General features: G+C 45.6%; 1 protein-coding gene across 1 annotated transcript in view; it reads right to left on the bottom strand.

The window, feature by feature from the left end:
• The window catches only part of LOC139386629 (ephrin type-A receptor 3-like), a 183,350-nt gene extending 160,790 nt beyond the window's left edge, over positions 1 to 22,560 (bottom strand). Inside the window, exon 1 of the mRNA XM_071132367.1 lies at positions 22,419 to 22,560. Within this exon, the coding sequence (XP_070988468.1) occupies positions 22,419 to 22,527 (109 nt within the window). The 5' untranslated portion in view covers positions 22,528 to 22,560. The remainder of the gene's footprint in view (positions 1 to 22,418) is intronic.
• Between the last annotated feature and the right edge of the window lie 1,619 nt (positions 22,561 to 24,179).

Here is a 24,179-nt window from a genome sequence, read left to right as displayed (position 1 = left end):
GCAGAACTTAATATTTGGTATAGAAACCTTTGTTTGCAATTACAGAGATCATTTTTCCTGTAGTTCTTGACCAGGTTTGCACACACTGCAGCAGGGATTTTGGCCCACTCCTCCATACAGACCTTCTCCAGATCCTTCAGGTTTCGGGGCTGTCGCTGGGCAATACGGACTTTCAGCTCCCTCCAAAGATGTTCTATTGGGTTCAGGTCTGGAGACTGGCTAGGCCACTGCAGGACCTTGAGATCCTTCTTACGGAGCCACTCCTTAGTTGCCCTGGCTGTGTGTTTCGGGTCGTTGTCATGCTGGAAGACCCAGCCACGACCCATCTTCAATGCTCTTACTGAGGGAAGGAGGTTTTTTGCCAAGATCTTGCGATACATGGCCCCATCCATCCTCCCCTCAATGCGGTGCAGTCGTCCTGTCCCCTTTGCAGAAAAGCATCCCCAAAGAATGATGTTTCCACCTCCATGCTTCACGGTTGGGATGGTGTTCTTGGGGTTGTACTCATCCTTCTTCTTCCTCCAAACACGGCGAGTAGAGTTTAGACCAAAAAGCTCTATTTTTGTCTCATCAGACCACATGACCTTCTCACATTCCTTCTCTGGATCATCCAGATGGTCATTGGCAAACTTCAGACGGGCCTGGACATGTGCTGGCTTGAGCAGGGAGACCTTGCGTGCGCTGCAGGATTTAATCCATGGCGGCATAGTGTGTTACTTATGGTTTTCTTTGAGACTGTGGTCCCAGCTCTCTTCAGGTCATTTACCAGGTCCTGCCGTGTAGTTCTGGGCTGATCCCTCACCTACCTCATGATCATTGATGCCCCACGAGGTGAGATCTTGCATGGAGCCCCAGACCGAGGGTGATTGACATTGTCATCTTGAACTTCTTCCATTAATTAATCTTCCTAATAATTGCACCAACAGTTGTTGCCTACTCACCAAGCTGCTTGCCTATATTCCTGTAGCCCATCCCAGCCTTGTGCAGGTCTACAATTGTATCCCTGATGTCCTTACACAGCTCTCTGGTCTTGGCCGTTGTGGAGAGGTTGGAGTCTGTTTGATTGAGTGTGTGGACAGGTGTCTTTTATACAGGTAACGAGTTCAAACAGGTGCAGTTAATACAGGTAATGAGTGGAGAACAGGAGGGCTTCTTAAAGAAAAAGCCCTAATTCCTACTGGTTGGTAGGTGATCCAATACTTATGTCATGCAATAAAATGCAGGGGTCTGCAAATGAATTACTTAAATCATACAATGTGATTTTCTGGATTTCTGTTTTAGATTCGGTCTTTTACAGTTGAAGTGTACCTATGATAAAAATTACAGACCTCTACATGCTTTATAAGTAGGTAAACCTGCAAAATCGGCAGTGTATCAAATACTTGTTCTCCTCACTGTATCTAGCATATAGTCATCATTGTACTTTTGGAATGGCTTTAGAAGGATTTACTAAACTGTTATTTTCCTGGATATCTACGCGCTTGACGGTTTACACTTCAAATGAGCAGACCTACAGGTGGATAGATATCAAGAAAGACGGATGGACTACCCTGGTGTAAATGCAGTACAAAACAAGTCAGTCCGATTAGACGATCAGGTCAAATAAAGTTTTATTAGGTAGATAAACAAGAATACAAGGTAGTGTAAGGGAAACAATGTAGTGAACTGGTAAAGTATTGAACTGATTTCACCCAGACCAAGGAAAAATTCACAAAACTACTTAAAGATTTTACCATATTTTCTTAATTTAGATCCAAATTAAGAATCAAGTATGGTGTAGTCATGGAAGTCATGGAAGTGTCATCTTGTTATGGTAACATACTTGGTAAAAAATAAATTGAATATTGCAGTGGTGAAATGGCAGCAGTTGTGTATTGTAAGGTGCAGGAGTCTCCCTGCAATTCAGGCAGGTGCACCATTGAGGTTGTCTTGGATTTCTGGAGACCCTGGGATAGCTCTCCGGTACACCATGATGTAAAAAATCACTCCAGGTACAAGGGAAGCGGACAGCTCCAGCATCTCCCCTTCAGCGCTCGCAATTTAGTCTGTAATGATATTAAAAAAGCAACATGAAATTACAGAATGTGGCCAAATGTGTGATATGTTTGTAATATTGTGAAACGGGTAAACAGTACCACAGGTGAAAGATTTTTACTAACCTTGTTGTCGGCCAGCCTCTCCTTTCAGTCGGCCAGCGTCTCCTTTCAGTCGGCCAGCCTCTCCTTTCAGTCGGCCAGCCTCTCCTTTCAGTCGGCCAGCCTCTCCTTTCAGTCGGCCAGCCTCTCCTTTCAGTCGGCCAGCCTCTCCTTTCAGTCGGGCAGCCCTTTCAAGGTCTTCCTGTCCGTTTCTTTCTGCAGTCCTGCCTGTGCCCCTGGACGGTTTGCGGCTCTTCGACGCTGGAATCCTACAGAAAAAACACGTAAACAACACAGTTATTAGGATTGTTCACTACATGGTTTTGGTTATATGTATAAACCATAATGATTTTCATGCAGAAGAGTTGAGTATAACACTTCTACAATCATACACATCTTAATAGCCATGGTCCTCGAGAATCAAGCGGCCATAACAGTAATGTTATTAGTTCGCTAGTATAGGAATCAGAGAAGGGCAAAGGACTTGCCAAAGCAAAGGTTATTTTCCATGATTGCAGAGCTATGATAGTTAAAATTAATATTTTACACTGCTTTTTTACGTAAGTGTGATAGCTAATGTACTAAAGCTATCGTCATATTGCTATCTTGTACCAAGCAGGGGAATTCCCGGTAGCTAAGCTTTTAGCTAGCAACCATGTAACGTAGCTAGCTACCTTTCTAGCTGACAGCGTGGATATTTTTTATTACAATATAAAAATGAGAATAAAAGCTGGTGTATAACATTTTGAGTACCTGTTCTGAAGACAGTGTTGCTAAAATGGAATTGAGTTATCATCAATCTTGTCCATAACTGTAATTGCATCGGCATCCACAGCCTCACATTTCCCGACTCCGTTGGGTTGTCACTACCACAGCCACAAAGTCTCCGAGCGGATGTTGATGCCACGTCATCCCAGCGGCGACTTGCAATGAGAGCTCGGGTTTCTGGCATATCATGTTCAAATGTAGAAGAAATACAGCATTCTTGACAGAGGGGTCTCTAGAAACACCTGTACACACATTGTCACGCATTGCAGGTTTAAACATTTGAACCTGGGACCGAATCAACATCCTCTATGCACTTCCTGATGAACACAGAAGCAGTGTATATGTTGATACTATTCCCAGGGGTGGCTGAATGGTGCTGCCTCGGGAAGTCTCTCGCTCTTTTCTCTGTAATCCTTTGCTTCGGCTGGGCAGAGAGGAGCTCTGATCTACCTGCCAAGAATCAAATGGACCTGCCAAATGCCAGACTGCACAATAAGATCAGCATACACATAAGCAGATACAGACACACACATGCACACACACTGAATACCCTGCCAGTGCCACAGAATGAGGAGAGCAACAAATAAATACAATAATGACACACACACATTCTCTTTAATACACACAGACTCACACACACAAACAGACACAGGCCTACCTCAAGCCTGGTCTCAAAGACTGGATGTAACATAGTAAACGTTTCAAGATAGAAGGCTCCGTCTTTTCCTGGTTGCTAACATTTGAATTGTTCACCTAATTTCAGTTTATGTCACAAAACAAGAAAGTACAGTGTAGAGAGTAATTGTACCATCTAAACTGCTGTGAAATATATTTTCCATAACCAAAAATATCTGAGACTGAGCACTGATGGAGGGATTGTGAGTTCCTGGTGTAACTCAAATCAAAATCAAATCAAATCAAATCAAATTTATTTGTCACATACACATGGTTAGCAGATGTTAATGCGAGTGTAGCGAAATGCTTGTGCTTCTAGTTCCGACAATGCAGTAATAACAAGTAATCTAACTAACAATTCCAAAACTACTGTCTTGTACACAGTGTAAGGGGATAAAGAATATGTACATAAGGATATATGAATGAGTGATGGTACAGAGCAGCATAGGCAAGATACAGTAGATGGTATCGGGTACAGTATGTACAAATGAGATGAGTATGTAAACAAAGTGGCATAGTATAGTATAAAGTGGCTAGTGATACATGTATTACATAAGGATACCGTCGATGATATAGAGTACAGTATATACGTATGCATATGAGATGAATAATGTAGTACTTCCGGCGCCGACAGAGATGGCCGCCTCGCTTCGCGTTCCTAGGAAACTATGCAGTTTTTTGTTTTTTTACGTGTTATTTCTTACATTAGTACCCCAGGTCATCTTAGGTTTCATTACATACAGTCGAGAAGAACTACTGAATATAAGATCAGCATCAACTCACCATCAGTACGACCAAGAATATGTCTTTCGCGACGCGGATCCTGTGTTCTGCCTTACAAACAGGACAACGGAGTGGATCCTATGCAGCGACCCAAAAAAACGACTCCGAAAGAGAGGGAAACGAGGCGGTCTTCTGGTCAGACTCCGGAGACGGGCACAGCGCGCACCACTCCCTAGCATTCTTCTTGCCAATGTCCAGTCTCTTGACAACAAGGTTGATGAAATCCGAGCAAGGGTAGCATTCCAGAGGGACATCAGAGACTGTAACGTTCTTTGCTTCACGGAAACGTGGCTTACTGGAGAGACGCTATCCGAAGCGGTGCAGCCAACAGGTTTCTCCACGCATCGCGCAGACAGGAAAAAACATCTTTCTGGTAAAAAGAGGGGCGGGGGCGTATGCCTTATGACTAACGTGACATGGTGCGATGAAAGAAACATACAGGAACTCAAATCCTTCTGTTCACCTGATTTAGAATTCCTCACAATCAAATGTAGACCGCATTATCTACCAAGAGAATTCTCTTCGATTATAATCACAGCCGTATATATCCCCCCCCAAGCAGACACATCGATGGCTCTGAACAAACTTTATTTAACTCTCTGCAAACTGGAAACAATTTATCCGGAGGCTGCATTCATTGTAGCTGGGGATTTTAACAAGGCTAATCTGAAAACAAGACTCCCCAAATTTTATCAGCATATCGATTGCGCAACCAGGGGAGGAAAGACCTTGGACCATTGTTACTCTAACTTCCGCGACGCATATAAGGCCCTGCCCCGCCCCCCTTTCGGAAAAGCTGACCACGACTCCATTTTGTTGATCCCTGCCTACAGACAGAAACTAAAACAAGAGGCTCCCACGCTGAGGTCTGTCCAACGCTGGTCCGACCAAGCTGACTCCACACTCCAAGACTGCTTCCATCACGTGGACTGGGAGATGTTTCGTATTGCGTCAGATAACAACATTGACGAATACGCTGATTCGGTGTGCGAGTTCATTAGAACATGCGTTGAAGATGTCGTTCCCATAGCAACGATTAAAACATTCCCTAACCAGAAACCGTGGATTGATGGCAGCATTCGTGTGAAACTGAAAGCGCGAACCACTGCTTTTAATCAGGGCAAGGTGTCTGGTAACATGACCGAATACAAACAGTGCAGCTATTCCCTCCGCAAGGCTATCAAACAAGCTAAGCGCCAGTACAGAGACAAAGTAGAATCTCAATTCAACGGCTCAGACACAAGAGGCATGTGGCAGGGTCTACAGTCAATCACGGACTACAGGAAGAAACCCAGCCCAGTCACGGACCAGGATGTCTTGCTCCCAGGCAGACTAAATAACTTTTTTGCCCGCTTTGAGGACAATACAGTGCCACTGACACGGCCTGCAACGAAAACATGCGGTCTCTCCTTCACTGCAGCCGAGGTGAGTAAGACATTTAAACGTGTTAACCCTCGCAAGGCTGCAGGCCCAGATGGCATCCCCAGCCGCGCCCTCAGAGCATGCGCAGACCAGCTGGCCGGTGTGTTTACGGACATATTCAATCAATCCCTATACCAGTCTGCTGTTCCCACATGCTTCAAGAGGGCCACCATTGTTCCTGTTCCCAAGAAAGCTAAGGTAACTGAGCTAAATGACTACCGCCCCGTAGCACTCACATCCGTCATCATGAAGTGCTTTGAGAGACTAGTCAAGGACCATATCACCTCCACCCTACCTGACACCCTAGACCCACTCCAATTTGCTTACCGCCCAAATAGGTCCACAGACGATGCAATCTCAACCACACTGCACACTGCCCTAACCCATCTGGACAAGAGGAATACCTATGTGAGAATGCTGTTCATCGACTACAGCTCGGCATTCAACACCATAGTACCCTCCAAGCTCGTCATCAAGCTCGAGACCCTGGGTCTCGACCCCGCCCTGTGCAACTGGGTACTGGACTTCCTGACGGGCCGCCCCCAGGTGGTGAGGGTAGGCAACAACATCTCCTCCCCGCTGATCCTCAACACTGGGGCCCCACAAGGTTGCGTTCTGAGCCCTCTCCTGTACTCCCTGTTCACCCACGACTGCGTGGCCACGCACGCCTCCAACTCAATCATCAAGTTTGCGGACGACACAACAGTGGTAGGCTTGATTACCAACAACGATGAGACGGCCTACAGGGAGGAGGTGAGGGCCCTCGGAGTGTGGTGTCAGGAAAACAACCTCACACCCAACGTCAACAAAACTAAGGAGATGATTGTGGACTTCAGGAAACAGCAGAGGGAACACCCCCCTATCCACATCGATGGAACAGTAGTGGAGAGGGTAGCAAGTTTTAAGTTCCTCGGCATACACATCACAGACAAACTGAATTGGTCCACTCACACAGACAGCATCGTGAAGAAGGCGCAGCAGCGCCTCTTCAACCTCAGGAGGCTGAAGAAATTTGGCTTGTCACCAAAAGCACTCACAAACTTCTACAGATGCACAATCGAGAGCATCCTGGCGGGCTGTATCACCGCCTGGTATGGCAACTGCACCGCCCTCAACCGTAAGGCTCTCCAGAGGGTAGTGAGGTCTGCACAACGCATCACCGGGGGCAAACTACCTGCCCTCCAGGACACCTACACCACCCGATGTCACAGGAAGGCCATAAAGATCATCAAGGACATCAACCACCCGAGCCACTGCCTGTTCACCCCGCTATCATCCAGAAGGCGAGGTCAGTACAGGTGCATCAAAGCTGGGACCGAGAGACTGAAAAACAGCTTCTATCTCAAGGCCATCAGACTGTTAAACAGCCACCACTAACACTGAGTGGCTGCTGCCAACACACTGACACTGACTCAACTCCAGCCACTTTAATAATGGGAATTGATGGGAAATGATGTAAATATATCACTAGACACTTTAAACAATGCTACCTTATATAAATGTTACTTACCCTACATTATTCATCTCAGTAACTTGGGCAGTTGTTGTTGCCATCCTGTGCCTGTCCCGCGGGTGTGATGTTTGGATGTACCGAACCTCTGCAGATGTTGTTACACGTGGTCTGCCACTGCTAGGACAATAATCTGTCCTGTCTCCCTGTAGTGCTGTCGTTGGCGTCTCACAGTACGGACATTGCAATGTATTGCCCTGGCCACATCTGCAGTCCTCATGTCTCCTTGCAGCATGCCTAAGGCATGTTCACACAGATGAGCACGTATCTTTCTTTTGGTGTTTTACAGAGTCAGTAGAAAGGCCTCTTTAGTGTCCTAAGTTTTCATAACTGTGACCTTAATTGCCTGCCGTCTGTAAGCTGTTAGTGTCTTAACGACCATTCCACAGGTGCATATTCATTAATTGTTTATGGTTCATTGAACAAGCACGGGAAACAGTGGCTAAACCGTTTACAATGAAGATCTGTGAAGTTTTTTTATTTTTACGAATTATCTTTGAAAGACAGGGTCCTGGAAAAGGGACGTTTATTTTTTGCTGAGTTTCCTCAGCATGTTAAGTAACCCTTCCCCTAACTTTATCCCTTTATCCTAACTCTTAACCTTAACGTTAACCTTAACACCTAGCCTAGTTAACATTAGCCACCTAGCTAACATTAGCATTTGCCATCTAGCTAACTTTAGCCACAACAAATTGGAATTTGTAACATATCATACGTATTGCAAATTCGTAACGTATTGCAAATTCGTAACATATTGTATGAATTGCAATTTGTAACATATCATACAATTCGTAATTCATAACATATCATACTAATTGTAATTCGTAACATATCATACAAAATAGTTGATGAACATCCACAAATTAATACATAACAAACGTAACATATCATTCTAATTTGAGCTTAACGGATTTTCATTTACTATGTTATGTCTACACCTGAGTCCAGGTTGCTACACCAGATACCACATAGCAGAGACTGCTCAATAAGCCCATCACACAAAAATAGTATATCATGAGTGACCACACACACACACACACACACACACACACACACACACACACACACACACACACACACACACACACACACATACACACACACAGTGGTCTCGTCTCACAGACCTTCCCTTCCTTTCTCTAGTTAAACGAGTGAAAGCACAGTTGAACAGGGGAATGTGTTGTCAGGGCAACGCATTGAGAAGGGAGGGAAGAGTGAAGAAAGAGAGGAGAGAAGGAAGTAGGGATTGAGGAGGGCTGCAGAGCTTTGAACATTAGGATCTAACTTGCGTCATGCTGGGGCTCCTCTCATCTTCTCCTCTCTTCTCTTCTATAGCGTACCCAAACCAGTGTAAAGGATGCAATATTGCGAGCTACAGTAATGCAAACTTCTTTTGGACAAAGTGCCCTCTGTCTATTTGATGCGTAGCGGGTGTTTTTCTCCCAAATTAAATATTTGTCAAAAACAGTCACCCACAGGGTTGATATTGTGTAGTAAGTGTCTCTACGTCCCTTAGCTCTCCTAGAGATGTCAGTCACTGTAGTAAATTAGTCCACCATTTTGTTAGGATCCTTGCCTCTCCTCTTCTCTTTAGCATGTAGTGGCAGCATACAGTGACTTCTAAACAACTTCTAAACAAGACTGCTAAATACCTGTCTACCCGGACTCCCTGGATTGACCCTTTTTGCACTAACTCTCTTGCACTGACTCTGTGCACACACACTGGACTCTACCCACACACTCACACATACCAAAACTGACACCCCAACACACACACACACACACACACACACACACACACACACAAACATAACATGCACTCAAATGCATACTGACGCCACACACACACACTTTTACTTACTTAGCTAGCTAATACAGCTAATTTAGCCTACTCTACCACCTGACTCAAACAGAAAGGAATGCCTGCTGGCTATGGATATCCAACCCTTCAACTCTTCCAAGTCAAGGTAAACTTTTGGTTTTAGTCCAAGCTCACGGTCAGCGTTCCAATTCATCCCAAAGGTGTCCGATGGGGTTGAGGTCAGGGCTCTGTGCATGCCAGTCAAGTTCTTCCACACCGATCTCAACCATCCATTTCTGTATGGACCTCACTTTGTACACGGGGCAGTATCATGATGAAACAAGAAAGGGCCTTCCCAAAACTGCACAGAACGTCTAGAATGTCATTGTATGATGTAGCTTTAAGATTTCTCTTTACTGGAACTAATGGGCCTAGCCCGAACCATGAAAAACAGCCTCAGACCATTATTGATCCTACACCAAAATGTACAGTTGGCACTATGCATCCGGACATGTAGTGTTCTCCTGGCATCCACCAAACCCAGATTCTCTGTCGGACTGCCAGGTAGTGAAGCGTGATTCACACCTCCAGAGAATGCATTTCCACAGCTCCGGAGTCCAATGGCGGCAAGCTTTACACCACTCGCTCCAGCCGACACTTGGCGTTGCGCATGGTGATCTTAGCCTTGTGTGTGGCTGCTCGGCCATGGAAATCCATTTCATGACGCTCCCGATGAACAGTTCTTGTTCTGACACTGCTTCCAGAGACAGTTTGGAACTCAGTAGAGAGTGTTGCAACTGCGCTACTCACTTCAGCACTCAGCGGTCCCGTTCTGTGAGCTTGTTTGGCCTACCACTTCACGGCTGAGACGTTGTTGCTCCTAGATGTTTCCACAACAATAACAGCACTTACAGTTGACCGGGGCAGCTCTAGCAGGCATACATTTGACGAACTGACTTGTTGGAAAGGTGGCATGACTTGGAGAATCTATCCACTACCTTCTGAAACCATCAGAAGGGAGAAGATCAGTAACAAAGTCAATGGATAGATGGGACCAAGGTTGTTGAGGCACAGGAAGCGGCAGGCTCTTCCCTGCAGGAGCATTCCGGGGGGACTTGGCACACACACGGAACAGGAGTTGACATACCGCATAACATCCTGCACCAAGGTGGGCCACCAGTATTTCTCAGTGATGGAATGGATGGTGCGAGAAATACCTGGATGTCCAGCGACGACAGCAGTGTGCCCAGGTCAGCACCCGATCCCTTATCCCTGTGGGAACATAGATGTGTGTGCCCAGGTCAGCAGCCAATCCCTTATCCCTGTGGGAACATATATGTGTGTGCCCAGGTCAGCAGCCAATCCCTTTTCCCTGTGGGAACGTAGATGTGTATTGCCAGGTCAGCAGCCAATTCTTATTCCTGTGGGAACGTAGATGTGTGCGCCCAGGTCAGCAGCCAATCCTTATTCCTGTGGGAACATATATGCATGCAGGAGGACAATTCCGGGGTACGGGCTCCCTCTCTAGAGCCTGGTGGATGTCCGATGGTTGGTGAGGATGATGAATGGTGCCTTGGCACTCACCAGCCAGTGTCTCCACTCCTCTAACGCCAACTTCACCGCCAAGAGCTCCCAATCGCCGACGTCGTAATTCCTCTCTACAGGGGACAGTTTCCTCGGAGAAGAAAGCACAAGGATACAATTTTAGTGGGTCTCTCTGTCTTTGTGACAAAACTGCCCCCACACCCACCTCCGATGCTTCTACCTCAACCACAAAAGGTAGCGTGGGATCTGGGTGTTTAGCAAGGGGACGGCGCTGAAGTTAAAAGGTAAAAGTTGGCAAACCCCTTGATGGTGGTTGGGACTGGCCATGACCTTACTGCATCTACCTTCTTGTCCTCCATCCTCACTCCCTGAGGGCTGATTTGGTAGCCCAAGAAGGAGACAGCCCTCTGGTGGAATTGGCACTTCTCCGCCTTGACGAACAGGTGGTTAGCCAAGAGGCGTTCCAGGATTGCTCGAACGTGAGTGATGTGATCCTCCAGGTTGGTTGAGAAGATCAGGATGTCATCAATGTACACAATCACCTGACATCCAAGCATGTCCCTGAACACCTCGTTGACGAATGCCTGGAACACAGACGGAGCATTGGCTAAGACAAAGAGCATAACCAAGTACTCGTAATGACCAGACATCGTGCTAAACGCCATCTTCCACTCATCCCACTCCCGGAAGCGAATAAGATTCTAGGCACTCTGCAGGTCCAGTTTGGTGAAGAACTGGGGCCTGCGGAGCTGCTCGATGGCTGACGGCACCAGCGGGAGAGGTTACCAATACTTCATGGTGATGTCATTCAGCCACGGTAATCGATACAAGGGCGTAATCCTCCCTCCTTCTTGGCCACGAAGAAGAAACCAACTGACCCAGGGGACGTGGACCTGCGGATGAAACCCTGTTGGAGTGCCTCTTGAATGTAGTCCTCCATGGCCTGGGTCTCAGCCTCTGACAGAGGGTAGATGAGTCTGTGCAGTGGTGTAGCACCGGAAAAAAACGTAAATGGTATGGTCCCAGGGGCAATGAGGATGGAGACAGGTAGCGCGGGTCTTGGAGAATACCTCTCTTAGATCCTGAAATTCCTCTGGGATGTTAGGCTGGAGGGCAACCACAGGACTCTCAACCGACATGGAACCACAGGGGATAGGAAAGCAGGCCTTCCGGCATTCAGGTAACCAGTCGGTGATTCTCTTACTCAACCATGAGATGGTAGGGTTATAGCGCTGAAGCCAAGGATGAACCGGAAAAGGAGAGGAGAGTGGGTAGGTGGTAATATTGAGAGAGGAGGCAAGGGTCTGATCCATAATGTTCCCGCGACGCCAGAATCCACAAAAGTTGTAGACACATGGCATGAGGGACAGTCAGCCAGAGTGATGGGAACTAAAAAGAGTAACAGGAAGAGCAGTAAATGGAATACTCACTTCTGGTCTAGGGGATGTAACATCACGTGACCGTCCCTCTGCTCTAATAGATCCCGGATTCTGAAGTAATGGACAACGCTGGCGTTTGCGCCCTCCCTGGCTACAGTACAGACAGAGCCCCAGCTGCATCCGTCTGCATCGTTCCTCCACGGGAAGGCGTGTGACCCCTACCTCCATGGGTTCAGGCTCTGATCCCGAACACTTGCCGAAGGAGGGAGAGAGGTGATGTAGATGCCGACGCTCACAGAGGTTATCCAGACGGATGTCCATCACAATGAGTGCGTCCAGGGTGAGGTTGTCATCTCGGCAGGCCAGTTGCGCTTGGACCTCCTTGCGCAGACCTCTTCTAAATAACGTACTGAGCACCGGCTCATTCCATCCACTGGAAGCTGCTACAGTTTACGTAGCAGTAAGCACGTAAGTACGTAAGGTAAGCGCATGCTCAGCAGCCGTCTGATTCCCCTGCTGGAGCTGAAGCAGATGCTCACCTCCCTCTCTGCCCTCCGCAGGATGATTGAAAATAAATTTAAACATGTTACATTGAGCTGGTTGAATGGAATATAAATGGCAGTCATCCAATATGCTGTAATAGAAGAAAGGTCAAGCTCGGCCAAGCTCATTAAAAAAAAGATCGTCCTCCCTAATCTTAAACGGCACCGACCGCCATTGATGCACACATACAGTACAAAGACACAATGCCGGCACAAACACACTGTCTGACGCACAGACACATTCACAAAGTAAAGATATAGAAATAGAACTGTTCTTTCTTCAACGAGATAAAATATTTAATACATTCTTATAGCACATTCTTATAGCAATGTTTTTACAGTGTGCATGTGTGTGTCAGACTATCTATGGGGAACAAGCACTTACATTCTCTCAGACGGAACGTCTGGAAAACCAACAGAGTGCAGAGAAAGGTCAACTCAAGACAGACCCCAACGGAACCCTGACACACACACACACACACACAAACTGTCTCAGAGCTATCACACAGACAGTGGTCACCGGAAGGTAAATTGGGCAAGAATAGTGAGTTGCGAACAGGCAGACGGCTACACAGTGGGAGTGGAGGATGAATGTGTCAAATAGGAGATAGTGGGAAAGAGACAGATCTAGATACCTATGGAGAATCCCAATTTAAACCAGGACAGGTTGTCACCACTTCACATACTGATTGACTGACAGACTGACTGGCTGACTGAATGACTGACCGACTGACTGACTAACTAACAGACTGACTGGCTGGCTGACCAACTGACCGACTGACTGACTGACTGACTGGCTGACTCAGCGGCTGACCGACCAACTGACTGGCTGACTGATTGATTGACTGGCTGACTAGCAGCTCTAATGGCATAGCCACAGTCACATACATGAACACCTTGAAATCATAATGAGCATGACTACCGGTTGAAAAATGGAAGGGGGAGGAGAGGGAAGGAGAGAGTGAGAGAAGGGAGAAAAAGGAGAGAAAGAAGAGAGAGAAGGAGAATTAAAGATGTTTAAGGGGTAAACGAACGAGAGAGAGCCTGAGAGAGAAAGAAAGAAAGAAAGAAAGAAAGAAAGAAAGAAAGAAAGAAAGAAAGAAAGAAAGAAAGAAAGAAAGAAAGAGGGTGGGTGGGTGAAGAGGAGAGGGCATTGGCAATAAAAGTCTGAGCCTAAAATCCCATAGAAGCCAAACCAAATCAGTCCCACGGTGTTGGTTTACAGTCCCACTACTACTGCCATTCAGACCCACAGCATTGGGCACCCTTCACACTACACACTACTGGAGGAAAGAAGACAAAAAGGGTGGGGGGTTGGAGGGATGGAGGAAAGTAGGCATCAAACAGGCCACTTCAATTAAGTCAAATAAAAGGCCAGCAATGAAGAAAGGGGCAAATGGAGAGAGACGGGAGGAATAGAAGTGGAGAAAAGAGAGTGCTAGAAAGAAGAAAAGTGCGGGTGGAAGAAGTGGACAAAGGAAAATAGAGGAGAAGAAGAGGGATATGGGGGTGGGAATTGAAGATGAGTGTGTTTGAACTGGTCATTCAAAGTCCGGGTAGCCATTTGATTAACTGTTCGGCAGTCTTATGGCTTTAAAGATCGGACCCTTTCTTTCAATTTTCGCTGAAAATGATATACCCAAATCTAACTGCCTGTAGCTCAAGACCTGAAGCAAGGATATGCATATTGTGGAAATGTGAAATGTATGTAGGAGAATATAACACATTAGATCTCGTAAAAGATAATACATAGAAAAAAAACATGCGTTTTTTTAAATATATTTTTTTCATCATATTTGAAATGCAAGAGAAAGGCCACAATGAATTTTTCAAGCTTAGGTGCAATATAGATTTTGATGGCAGTGGTTTATGTGCAAAGTGTCAGACTGATCCAATGAACCATTGTATTTCTGTTCTAAATGTTGTATCAAGTCTGCCCAAATGTGCCTACTTAGTTTATTATTACAATTTCAAGTTCATAACTGTGAACTCACCTCAAACAATAGCATGTTATTATTTCACTGTAATTTAAGTTTTCTGCCCATATCAGATATGTCGATGTCCTGGGAAATGTTCTTGTTAATTACAACTTCATGCTAATCACATTAGCGCATGCCAGCTCAACCGTCCCGCGGGGGGGGGGGGGGGGGGGGGGGGACCGATCCCATAGAGGTTCAGGAGCTTTTTGCAACCAGTCACAATGCACAGCTGTAAAACTTTTTTGAGGATCTGAGGACCCATGCCAATACTTTTCAGTCTCCTGAAGGGGAATAGGCATTGTTGTGCCCTCTTCACAACTGTCTTGTTGTGTTTGGACCTTGGTGATATGGACACCAAGGAACTTAAAGCTCTCTACCTGCTCCACTAAAGCTCTGTGAATGGGGACATGCTCTGCCCTCCCTTTCCTGTAGTCCACGATCAGCTCCTTTGTCTTGATCACGTTGAGGGAGAGGTTGTTGTAATGGAACCACACTGCCAGGTTTCTGACCTCCTCCCTATAATCTGTGTCATCGTTGTCGGTGATCAGGCCTACCATCATCGTGTCGTCGGCAAACTTAATGATGGTGTTGGAGTCATGCCCGACCACAAAGTCATGGGTGAACAGGGAATACAAGAAGGGACTAAGCATGCACCCCTGAGGGGCGCTCGTGTTGAGGGTCAGTGTGGCAGATGTGTTGTTGCCTACCCTTACTACCTGGGGGAGGCCCATCAAGAATTTCAGGATCCAGTTACAGAAGAAGGTGTTTATTCCCAGGGTCCTTGGCTTAGTGATAAGCTTTGAGTGCACTATGGTGATGAATGCTGAGCTGAAGTCAATGAAAAGCATTATAACGTATGGGTTAATTTTGTCCAGCTGGGAAAGGGCAGTGTGGAGGGCAATAGAGATTGCGTCATCTGTGGATCTGTTCGGGCGCTATGCGAATTGAAGTGGGTCTAGGGTTTCTGGGATGACGGTGTTGATGTGAGCCATGACCAGCCTTTCAAAGCACTTCATAGCTACAGATATTAGTGCTAAGGGTCAGTAGTCATTTAGGCAGGTTACCTTGGTGTTCTTGGGCACAGGGACTGTGGTGGTCTGCTTGAAGCATGTAGGTATTACAGACTCGGTCAGGGACAGGTTGAAAATGTCTGTGAAGACACTTGCCCGTTGGTCAGAGCATGCTCTGAGTGCACATCCTGGTAATCCATCTTGCCATGCAGCCTTGTGAATTTTGACCTGTTTAAAGGTCTTACTCACATCTGCCACGGATAGCGTGATCACACAGTTGTCCGAAACAGTTTGTGCTCTCATGCACGCTAATGTGTTGCTTGCCTCCAAGCAAGCATAGAAGTCATTTAGCTCGTCTGGTAGGCATGTGTCACTAGGTAGCTTGTGGCTGGGCTTCCCTTTGTAGTCCGTAATAGTTTGCCAGCCCTGCCACATCCGACAAGCATCAGAACCGGTGTAGTAGGATAACATTTTAAACCTGTCTTGACGCTTTGCCTGTTTGACGGTTCGTCGGAGGGCATAGCGGGATTTCTTATAAGCGTTAGGGTTAGAGTCCCGCTCCTTGAAAGCGGCAGCTCTTAGCATCTGACATCTGACCACCTCCGTATTGAGCGAGTCACTGGTACTTCCTCCTTTAGCTTTTGCTTGTAAGCAGGAATCAGGACGATGGAATTATGGTCTGATTTGCCAAATGGAGGGCGGGTGAGAGCTTTGTACACATTTCTGTGTGTGGAGTAAAGTTGGTCTAGAGTTTTTTTCCTCTGGTTGCACATGTGACATGCTGGTAGAAATTAGGTAAAACACATTTAAGTTTTAAGGCATTAAAGTCCCCGGCCACTAGGGGTGCCGCCTCTGGATGAGCATTTTCTAGTTTGCTTATGGCCTTATACAGCTCGTTTAGTGCGGTCTTAGTGCCAGCATCGGTTTGTGGTGATAAATAGACAGCTATGAAAAATATAGAGGAAAACACTCTTCGTAAATAGTATGGTCTACAGCTTATCATGAGGTACTCTACATCAGGCGAGAAAAAAACAATACTTTTTTATATTAGATTTCATGCACAAGCTGTTATTGACAAAAAGACACAGACCACCATCTTACTGGATGTAGGTGTTCTGTCTTGTCGACGGATGGAAAACCCAGCCAACTGTATATTATCCATGTCGTCGTTCAGCCACGACTCGGTGAAACATAAGATATTACAATTATGTCCGGTTGGTTGGATAGTCTTGAATGGAGCTCATCCAATTTATTCTACAATGATTGCACGTTGGCCAATAGGACATATGGTAGAGGTGGGTTACCCACACACCAACAAATTCTGACAAGGCTCCCGGATCTGCCTCCCCTCAACGGGTGTCTCCTCATCATGAGAACGACAGGGTTTTGTGCCTGGTCCGGGAGCAGCAGTATATCCTTCACATCATCTTCGTCCATTTCGAGGTGAGTAATCGCTGTACTGATATCCAGAAGCTCTTTTCGGTCATAAGAAATGGTAGCAGAAACATTATGTACAAAATGAGTTACAAACATCGCAGAAAAACCCCAACAAATTAACACAATTGGCTAGGAGCCCGTAAAATGGCAGCCATTCCCTCCGGCACCATTCTTATCACTTGCCATGGCAAGCAAGTTAGGAGATCAATGGAAGATGGAATTAAAATGATGGAATGAAAAATGTAATGAGAAGGACAGGCTACAAAAACAAAGAAACAGCAGGTAGGCTGCTATCTAACACTTTGAATAGAGTTTTGTTGTAACTGCAGCCTATGTAGCCTCAATTAGCCAACACAGCTAGGTAGCTAACTAGCTTTGTTAACTAGCTAGCTTCTCTAACTAGCTAGTCAAAACAGGTACTATGTAATCCAAAAAGGTGATAAATAACCTAGCTTTGGCAGCTAGAAGTTAGTAACTAGTGCGAGTCAACTTGCTTGCTGCTGTCTCTCTCTCTCTCCTCATCAACCCACTCAGCCACATACAGTCACAAACACACAGCATGGTCCCTCCCCCGCCTGCTACTAGCACGTTCATTCCTCTCACCTTCAGTGCGTGCAATAACAGCTTCAGTGAATAACGTATAAAATAAATCTGCTTCTTCCCTCACTTGGATTGGATCAGACTGGATCTGGACAGGCCCAGGTCTATACAGGGCCAGATCTGGTTGTCATTGGGTCTGTTCGGACTGGGTCTCTATAAATATTATGGAGGAAAGCCCGGGGTCCATTTCGAAATGGGTCAAAGTTTTTGCACTCGGGAAGACCTCTAGTGAGAGGGGGTAAGACCGACAGAGGGGTGAGAGGGTGTACCAGACGAGGGAAACGGAGCAAAACGTCTAACAGTCAGGCCAGGGAAGCTGTGTGTGTGTGTGTGTGTGTGTGTGTGTGTGTGTGTGTGTGTGTGTGTGTGTGTGTGTGTGTGTGTGTGTGTGTGTGTGTGTGTGTGTGTGTGTGTGTGTGTGTGTGAGACCTGTAAGCTCTTTGCGGCTACATATCATCAGCTAATAGAGGGGCAGGTCAGTTGCAGTGGAGAGAGAGGAGGGAGAGAGAAGGATGGAAAGAGACAGAGTGAGAGAAGGTTGGAAAGAGGGAAAATTAGTTGAGAGAGAAAGAAGAGAGGTATGGTAAAAATGAATGGGAGAGAGAGCTGGGAGAGAATGGGGGAATGAAACAGAGGAAGACATGGAGGAAGAAGATAGAGAATGAGGGTAGAATTAGGAAGATCAAGACAGAGAAAAACGAAGAGAGAAGATCAATGTCCTCATCTGTCCAAGGGCACGGTTGTTACAAGGAAGGGAGACCTGCCAATAACTACAACTATTACAGATTAAAGCAATTAAACCACAGACGACCTCTGCCCTCATGAATACGGTTTCTCAGGAACTTGAGGCGTGTGCGTGTGTGTACAAGTGTTTGTTTTACATATGCTTGCATCGGCACTGGTGATTGCTTGTGGGAATGTGCGTGTGTGTGTGCATTCACGTGTTCATGTGTGTTTGTATGTGTCTGGGGGGTATCATTTAAAACCAGTGAAGCACACTAAGCAGACTGGGAGTTCAAGCTAGCAGAACTAACCCATTAATCTATGTAGTGCAGGCCGTTTTGGTGCTTGGTCAAAGTTCAAATCATCCTGGTGTACATTCTGCTGGTGTTAAATTAAATATACAAAGAGCATAACTAAGCATAATTCACGGTATGCTTCGTTAACACGTGGGCCATATTCATTATTGTATACCATTGAAATGTTTTGGGCAACAGAAAACAAAAACAAGCATTTCTCATTGGACAAGTTCAGGTCGTCCCTCCCTGTTTGCTTCTGTTTGGTTCCTAGTGAATTTGACCCTGAAATCATAGTCACCAGGGCCACGTTCAGCAGCTAAACGTTGTTGAATGCTGCAGACAGAAACGCCATGAACAGAGACAATGTGGTTTCTTATTGCACATGTCAGAGAGGCATGTTTGTTCTACATAGTATATTTCTATCTGAATATTTCCAAAACGCTGTGTACTGCTCAACCGGCCCATGGAGCGCCCTGTGTGAGTCTCCCCCCAGGGCTGGGAGTGACAGTGAGTTGAAGCACCATCTGCTGTTCAACATGGTCACTACACCTGCCCCCTCTCTCTCTCTCTCTCTCTCTCTCTCTCTCTCTCTCTCTCTCTCTCTCTCTCTCTCTCTCTCTCTCTCTCTCTCTCTCTCTCTCTCTCTCTCTCTCTCTCTCTCTCTCTCTCTCTCTCTCTCTCTCTCTCTCTCTCTCTCTCTCTCTCTCTCTCTCTCTCTCTCTCTCTCTCAAAATTTCAGAGGCTTTATTGACAATGTGAAACATATGTTTACATTGCCAAAGTGAGTGAAATAGATGCTAAACAATAAAAAATGAACAGTAAACATTATACACAGTTCATTATACACAAATGTCATATTATGTCTAGGGAAAAGGGATAGGGGGATACCTAGTCAGTTGTACAACTGAATGCATTCAACTGAAATGCATCTTCTGCACTTAACCCAACCCCTCTGAATCAGAGAGGTGCGGGGACCTGCCATAATTGACATCCCCGTCTTCGGGTGCCCGGGGAACAGTGGGTTAACTGCCTTGCTCATGGGCAGAATGACATATTTGTACCTTGTCAGCTCGGGGATTCGATCCAGCAACCTTTCGGTTACTGGCCCAATGCTCTAGTGTTGTAATGATGTGCAAATAGTTAAAGAACAAAAGGGGAAATAAATAAACATAAATATATTTTAGGTCTCTCTGTCACTCTCACTGATTTCCCCTCAGTCCAAATCAAACCACTAATCACATGTCATCACATTCATATTCACCTCTATTAGCCTCAGCAGAAGCTTACAATAACACAAACACATATTCAGAACTACACACACACACACTGAGCAATTGCTCAGCGAGCAATCACAGCACGAGAGCCAAGAATGATAGAGAGAGAGAGAGAGAGAGAGAGAGAGAGAGAGAGAGAGAGAGAGAGAGAGAGAGAGAGAGAGAGAGAGAGAGAGAGAGAGAGATTTTATTTGCCACAAGAAAATACAAAACAGAAAGTAATTTGGCTCTGAAAACAGGTTTCATTGGATTATACTGCCTACAGAAAGCAACACACACACACACACACACACACACACACACACACACACACACACACACACACACACACACACACACACACACACACACACACACTCACACACTTGGAGTTGCAACCACTAATCGGAGGATGAGAGGGTGACAGCAGGATACTGACATCAACGGAGTGTCAGTGTTGCTTCACCTACGGCCTATGACCTGCCTTCTCCCTTAAGTCTTGGAATCATCAAGATATACAGGACAGAACAACACACACACACACACACACACACATACACACACACACACATACAAACAAACATTTATCTACATCAGGGGTGGGCAATTCCAGTCCTCGAGGGCCTGATTGGTGTCACAGTTTTGCCCCCAGCTAACACGCCTGACTCTTCAGGTTCGAATGCAATTTGATTAATTAGCTGTGTTTGCTAGGGATGGAGAAAGTGTGACACCAATCAGGCCGTCGAGGACTGGAGTTTCCCACCCCTGATCTAAATCAGCACGGGTTTCCTTTGCTTCCAGTAGGTTTCATCATGCGTAAAAGTCATTTGATGAATTTTTAAACACTGTGTTGTCTTTTCTCATGCTGTGTCTTTTGTTTCCGGTGCCTGCTGCCTTCCTATCCCCTGAGTGGGAATGTACAGTATGAACTACACAGTGTGTGTGTGTGTGTGTGTGTGTGTGTGTGGTGTGTGTGTGTGTGTGTGTGTGTGTGTGTGTGTGTGTGTGTGTGTGTGTGTGTGTGTGTGTGTGTGTGTGTGTGTGTGTGTGTGTGTGTGTGTGTGTGTGTTTGTGTGACATTTGTTTGTGTGTGTGTGTGTGTGTGTGTGTGTGTGTGTGTGTGTGTGTGTGTGACATACAATCAAAGACACAACACAACACAACTGATATTCTCTTTCACTTCACTGCAACGACACTGTTCAACCAACAAGCTCTCACAGCAGAATATCACAGAATGGGATAGGGTTATAACCTCAAATAAAAATCCAGTGTGCACGACTGGGATCGAACACGCATTCTGTTCCAGAGTCATGGGATCCAAGGGATTACACACACAGGGTTAACATTTGGGATGGGGTTAAAACCCCAAATTCATATGAAAGCAGCTGACACAAGAGGCATCACTGGCCACCAGGGTGGATGTGTGTGTGTGTGTGTGTGTGTGTGTGTGTGTGTGTGTGTGTGTGTGTGTGTGTGTGTGTGTGTGTGTGTGTGTGTGTGAGAGGAGGGGGGGGGGGGGGGGGTGCTTGTCAATAGGATGTATAGCTCCGCACGTCCAATTCGAAAGCTTTGTTCTAACACCTTACGGAGTACCGGCTGCTCCAGTCACAGACACGCCACTAAACGGGAGAAAGGAAGGCTCGGGAAGTGCTTCGAAACTCAGAACTTTCACAAAAATTAATTCACTACGAATATTAGTCAGATTATGTCATAACACAGTTGTAAGAAAGTATCAAGCAACTGGACAGTCAATTCATAACTGATTAGTAATAACTGCACACATAACGCATGAACATCATTACATGATCAAACCACAGAGTGATCAAATATGTCTCAAAGACAGTGCTTATAGAATTTCACCCATATGACAATCTCTTCAAACCCTGTGCTTGCGGATCTACATTTAAGTAGTTAGGAGGGGAGTAGTTACTCAGCAAATGGTCCGCTCTAATTTTGAGCTGAGTAGGCATATCAATGTTAATACAATAACGAAGAGAGAGCCCCAGCAGCAATGTGTGACAAATCTACTGTAATTGCTAGCTTAGTCCTGATTTGAAACACTGCTGTAGCGTAGACCAGTAGCCCTTACTTGAAAATAATGTGCCATCATTATCCGGCCTAATATCAGTATTATTATTATCAAACCCATACAAGTTGAATGTGTCTTAAAGGTCAAATGTGTCTTCAACCATTGCCCAATACAAGAAAAGCTATAAGTTGTGCTTCTGAAGTTAAATGATTTCTTTATTTCTCCTGCGCATACCATGTTGCCTCCACATATATCTCCAAAGCATTGCCTCAATGCTATACACATTTAATGTCGTGTTTCATGAAGAATCTACAGTTTCCCATACTTCTACACCGCTTTCCGTGCCCTAGCTGACATTATGCATGATTCATACCGACCACACCGTCAGTGAACTTAACGAAGCGACTCTATACCGTTACGTCCACGGTGGACTAACCGGGGCTCCCGCCTTCCACCTACTGTACACCGCAACAACCCCCTAGGTTCAAATCACCGAGTCAAAACCTAAAAAATCGTTAAGCACTCTCTTACCTTCATTATCCGGGTAATTCCGTAAGCCTTTACATGGCGCAAACGCGTGAAAAAGAAAGGGGGAGAAAATGAAAAGGGATGGATAGATCCCAGGGAAGACTCGTGCCATTTTTCAGGCTGCGCCTTGCGCTCGCTGCATCCCTGTTTCGTGTAGAGTTGGTGAGCGAGCCCTCGTGAATGAGCGGAGTAGAGGAAAGAAGGAAAAGAGAGAGAAAGCGAGAGAGAGACAGAGAGAGAGAGAGAGAAGGGAAAGAGGAGGAGACGAGAAGGAGGGTCCAGCGCGAACCACGCGCTGTCAACCACGGGCGAGCCCTGAGTGGTGTCGAAGTGCGAGAACCCGGGCAGTCGTGACACACACACAAACTATTCAAAGGGCTCACGCAGGACTGAGATCTTCATCACTGAATTTCGGACGTTTGGAGAGCTGTAAAGATGACCATTACTCCTGTTTCTGAATCCAACTGAAAATGTATGGCTGAAAGTTAATTATATGGGGCGATGGTTTTACCATGGAATATCTGGGACTAACAGCCCCTATATAGCCTTGGTGTCTTATACTGTTGATTGGACCATTAACGCTTTTTTAATGACCATTAGAGACTCGATGCATAGCCTAGCCTAGCAGTAGCGGTGCGTGGATAAAATCCCTGGAGAAGCCGTATTACAACCTATGTGTCGATTATTCCGTTGTTTGCTCTATGAACTGTTATGTCATGTGCGACCGTGATATATTGGCCTAAAGGCAGAGACAATAAGAAGACATTGTGGAATAATACATTCAACCAAACCTTTGTTTTTTTTTATCACAAAACCGGATAGCGACCTCTATCCAGTCAAGTCCGGCAATGCATATTGCATGTACAGTAATAGACAGTTACATGACCTACAGCATGGTCAAGCAAGTTAGTTTCCGACATTTCGGACAACTAAATAACTATTAATTTAGAACCACAGAGAGATACCGCAAGTAGCAAAGAAAGTTGCCTCCAATATTATAGCACCATTTCAACTTCAACATTTCAACATGATCAAATCACCTCTGCTTAGTCTAATACAGTGACAACTAAAATGTACCAAAAACGGTTTAGTCCAATCAACATAAGCTAAATATGATGTGACTGTCCATGGTTCTTATTTGTGTGTATGTGTAAGTGTGTGTGCATGCACGTTGTGCAAGTAGAAAAAACATGTTGACTCACGCTACTTGTAGAGAAACACCAATTCCTTCCTCCTCTTTCATGTTGCTGAAACGGTCTATCACTCTGTCATACAGTACACCTTTTATTTGTCTTTGTCCTAGGCTACATGGCTAAAATACTTGATTGCCTAACTTCCATTCATGGGCAATGTTAGCTAGTTAACATTAGCCTTCATCTAACTACATATGAAACTTCCATCCTCTCAGGCCGGGGACACAACAATGTATGAATTAATGGTTGGTGCAGAATCACCATTGTAATCATTGGCCAGTACTGACAATTAAGTAAAACCGGAAGTCCAAATAACTACTTCCATCTATGGCTAATTTAGGAAAGGGCCCATTTTAGCTAGCTAGCTGCCATCGGAGGACAACAACACAACAAAATGCAACAATTCAAGTTGTTCTGTCAATAACATGCTCTCAATGGGATTTGATAGGAGTGACGCTAAAATCCAAGCTGGATTCGCATGATACTTTTTTTGCTGCACCAGGACCATTCACAGTTAAGCTCACTCAGTTTAGCTAAATGCTGATTTGCACATTTTTATATATTTTTTTGT

This window comes from Oncorhynchus clarkii, chromosome 28, assembly GCF_045791955.1.
Source record: "Oncorhynchus clarkii lewisi isolate Uvic-CL-2024 chromosome 28, UVic_Ocla_1.0, whole genome shotgun sequence".
NCBI lineage: Eukaryota > Metazoa > Chordata > Actinopteri > Salmoniformes > Salmonidae > Oncorhynchus > Oncorhynchus clarkii.
Note: the sequence above shows the minus strand (reverse complement) of the source record. Positions and strands in the feature narration are given on the sequence as shown.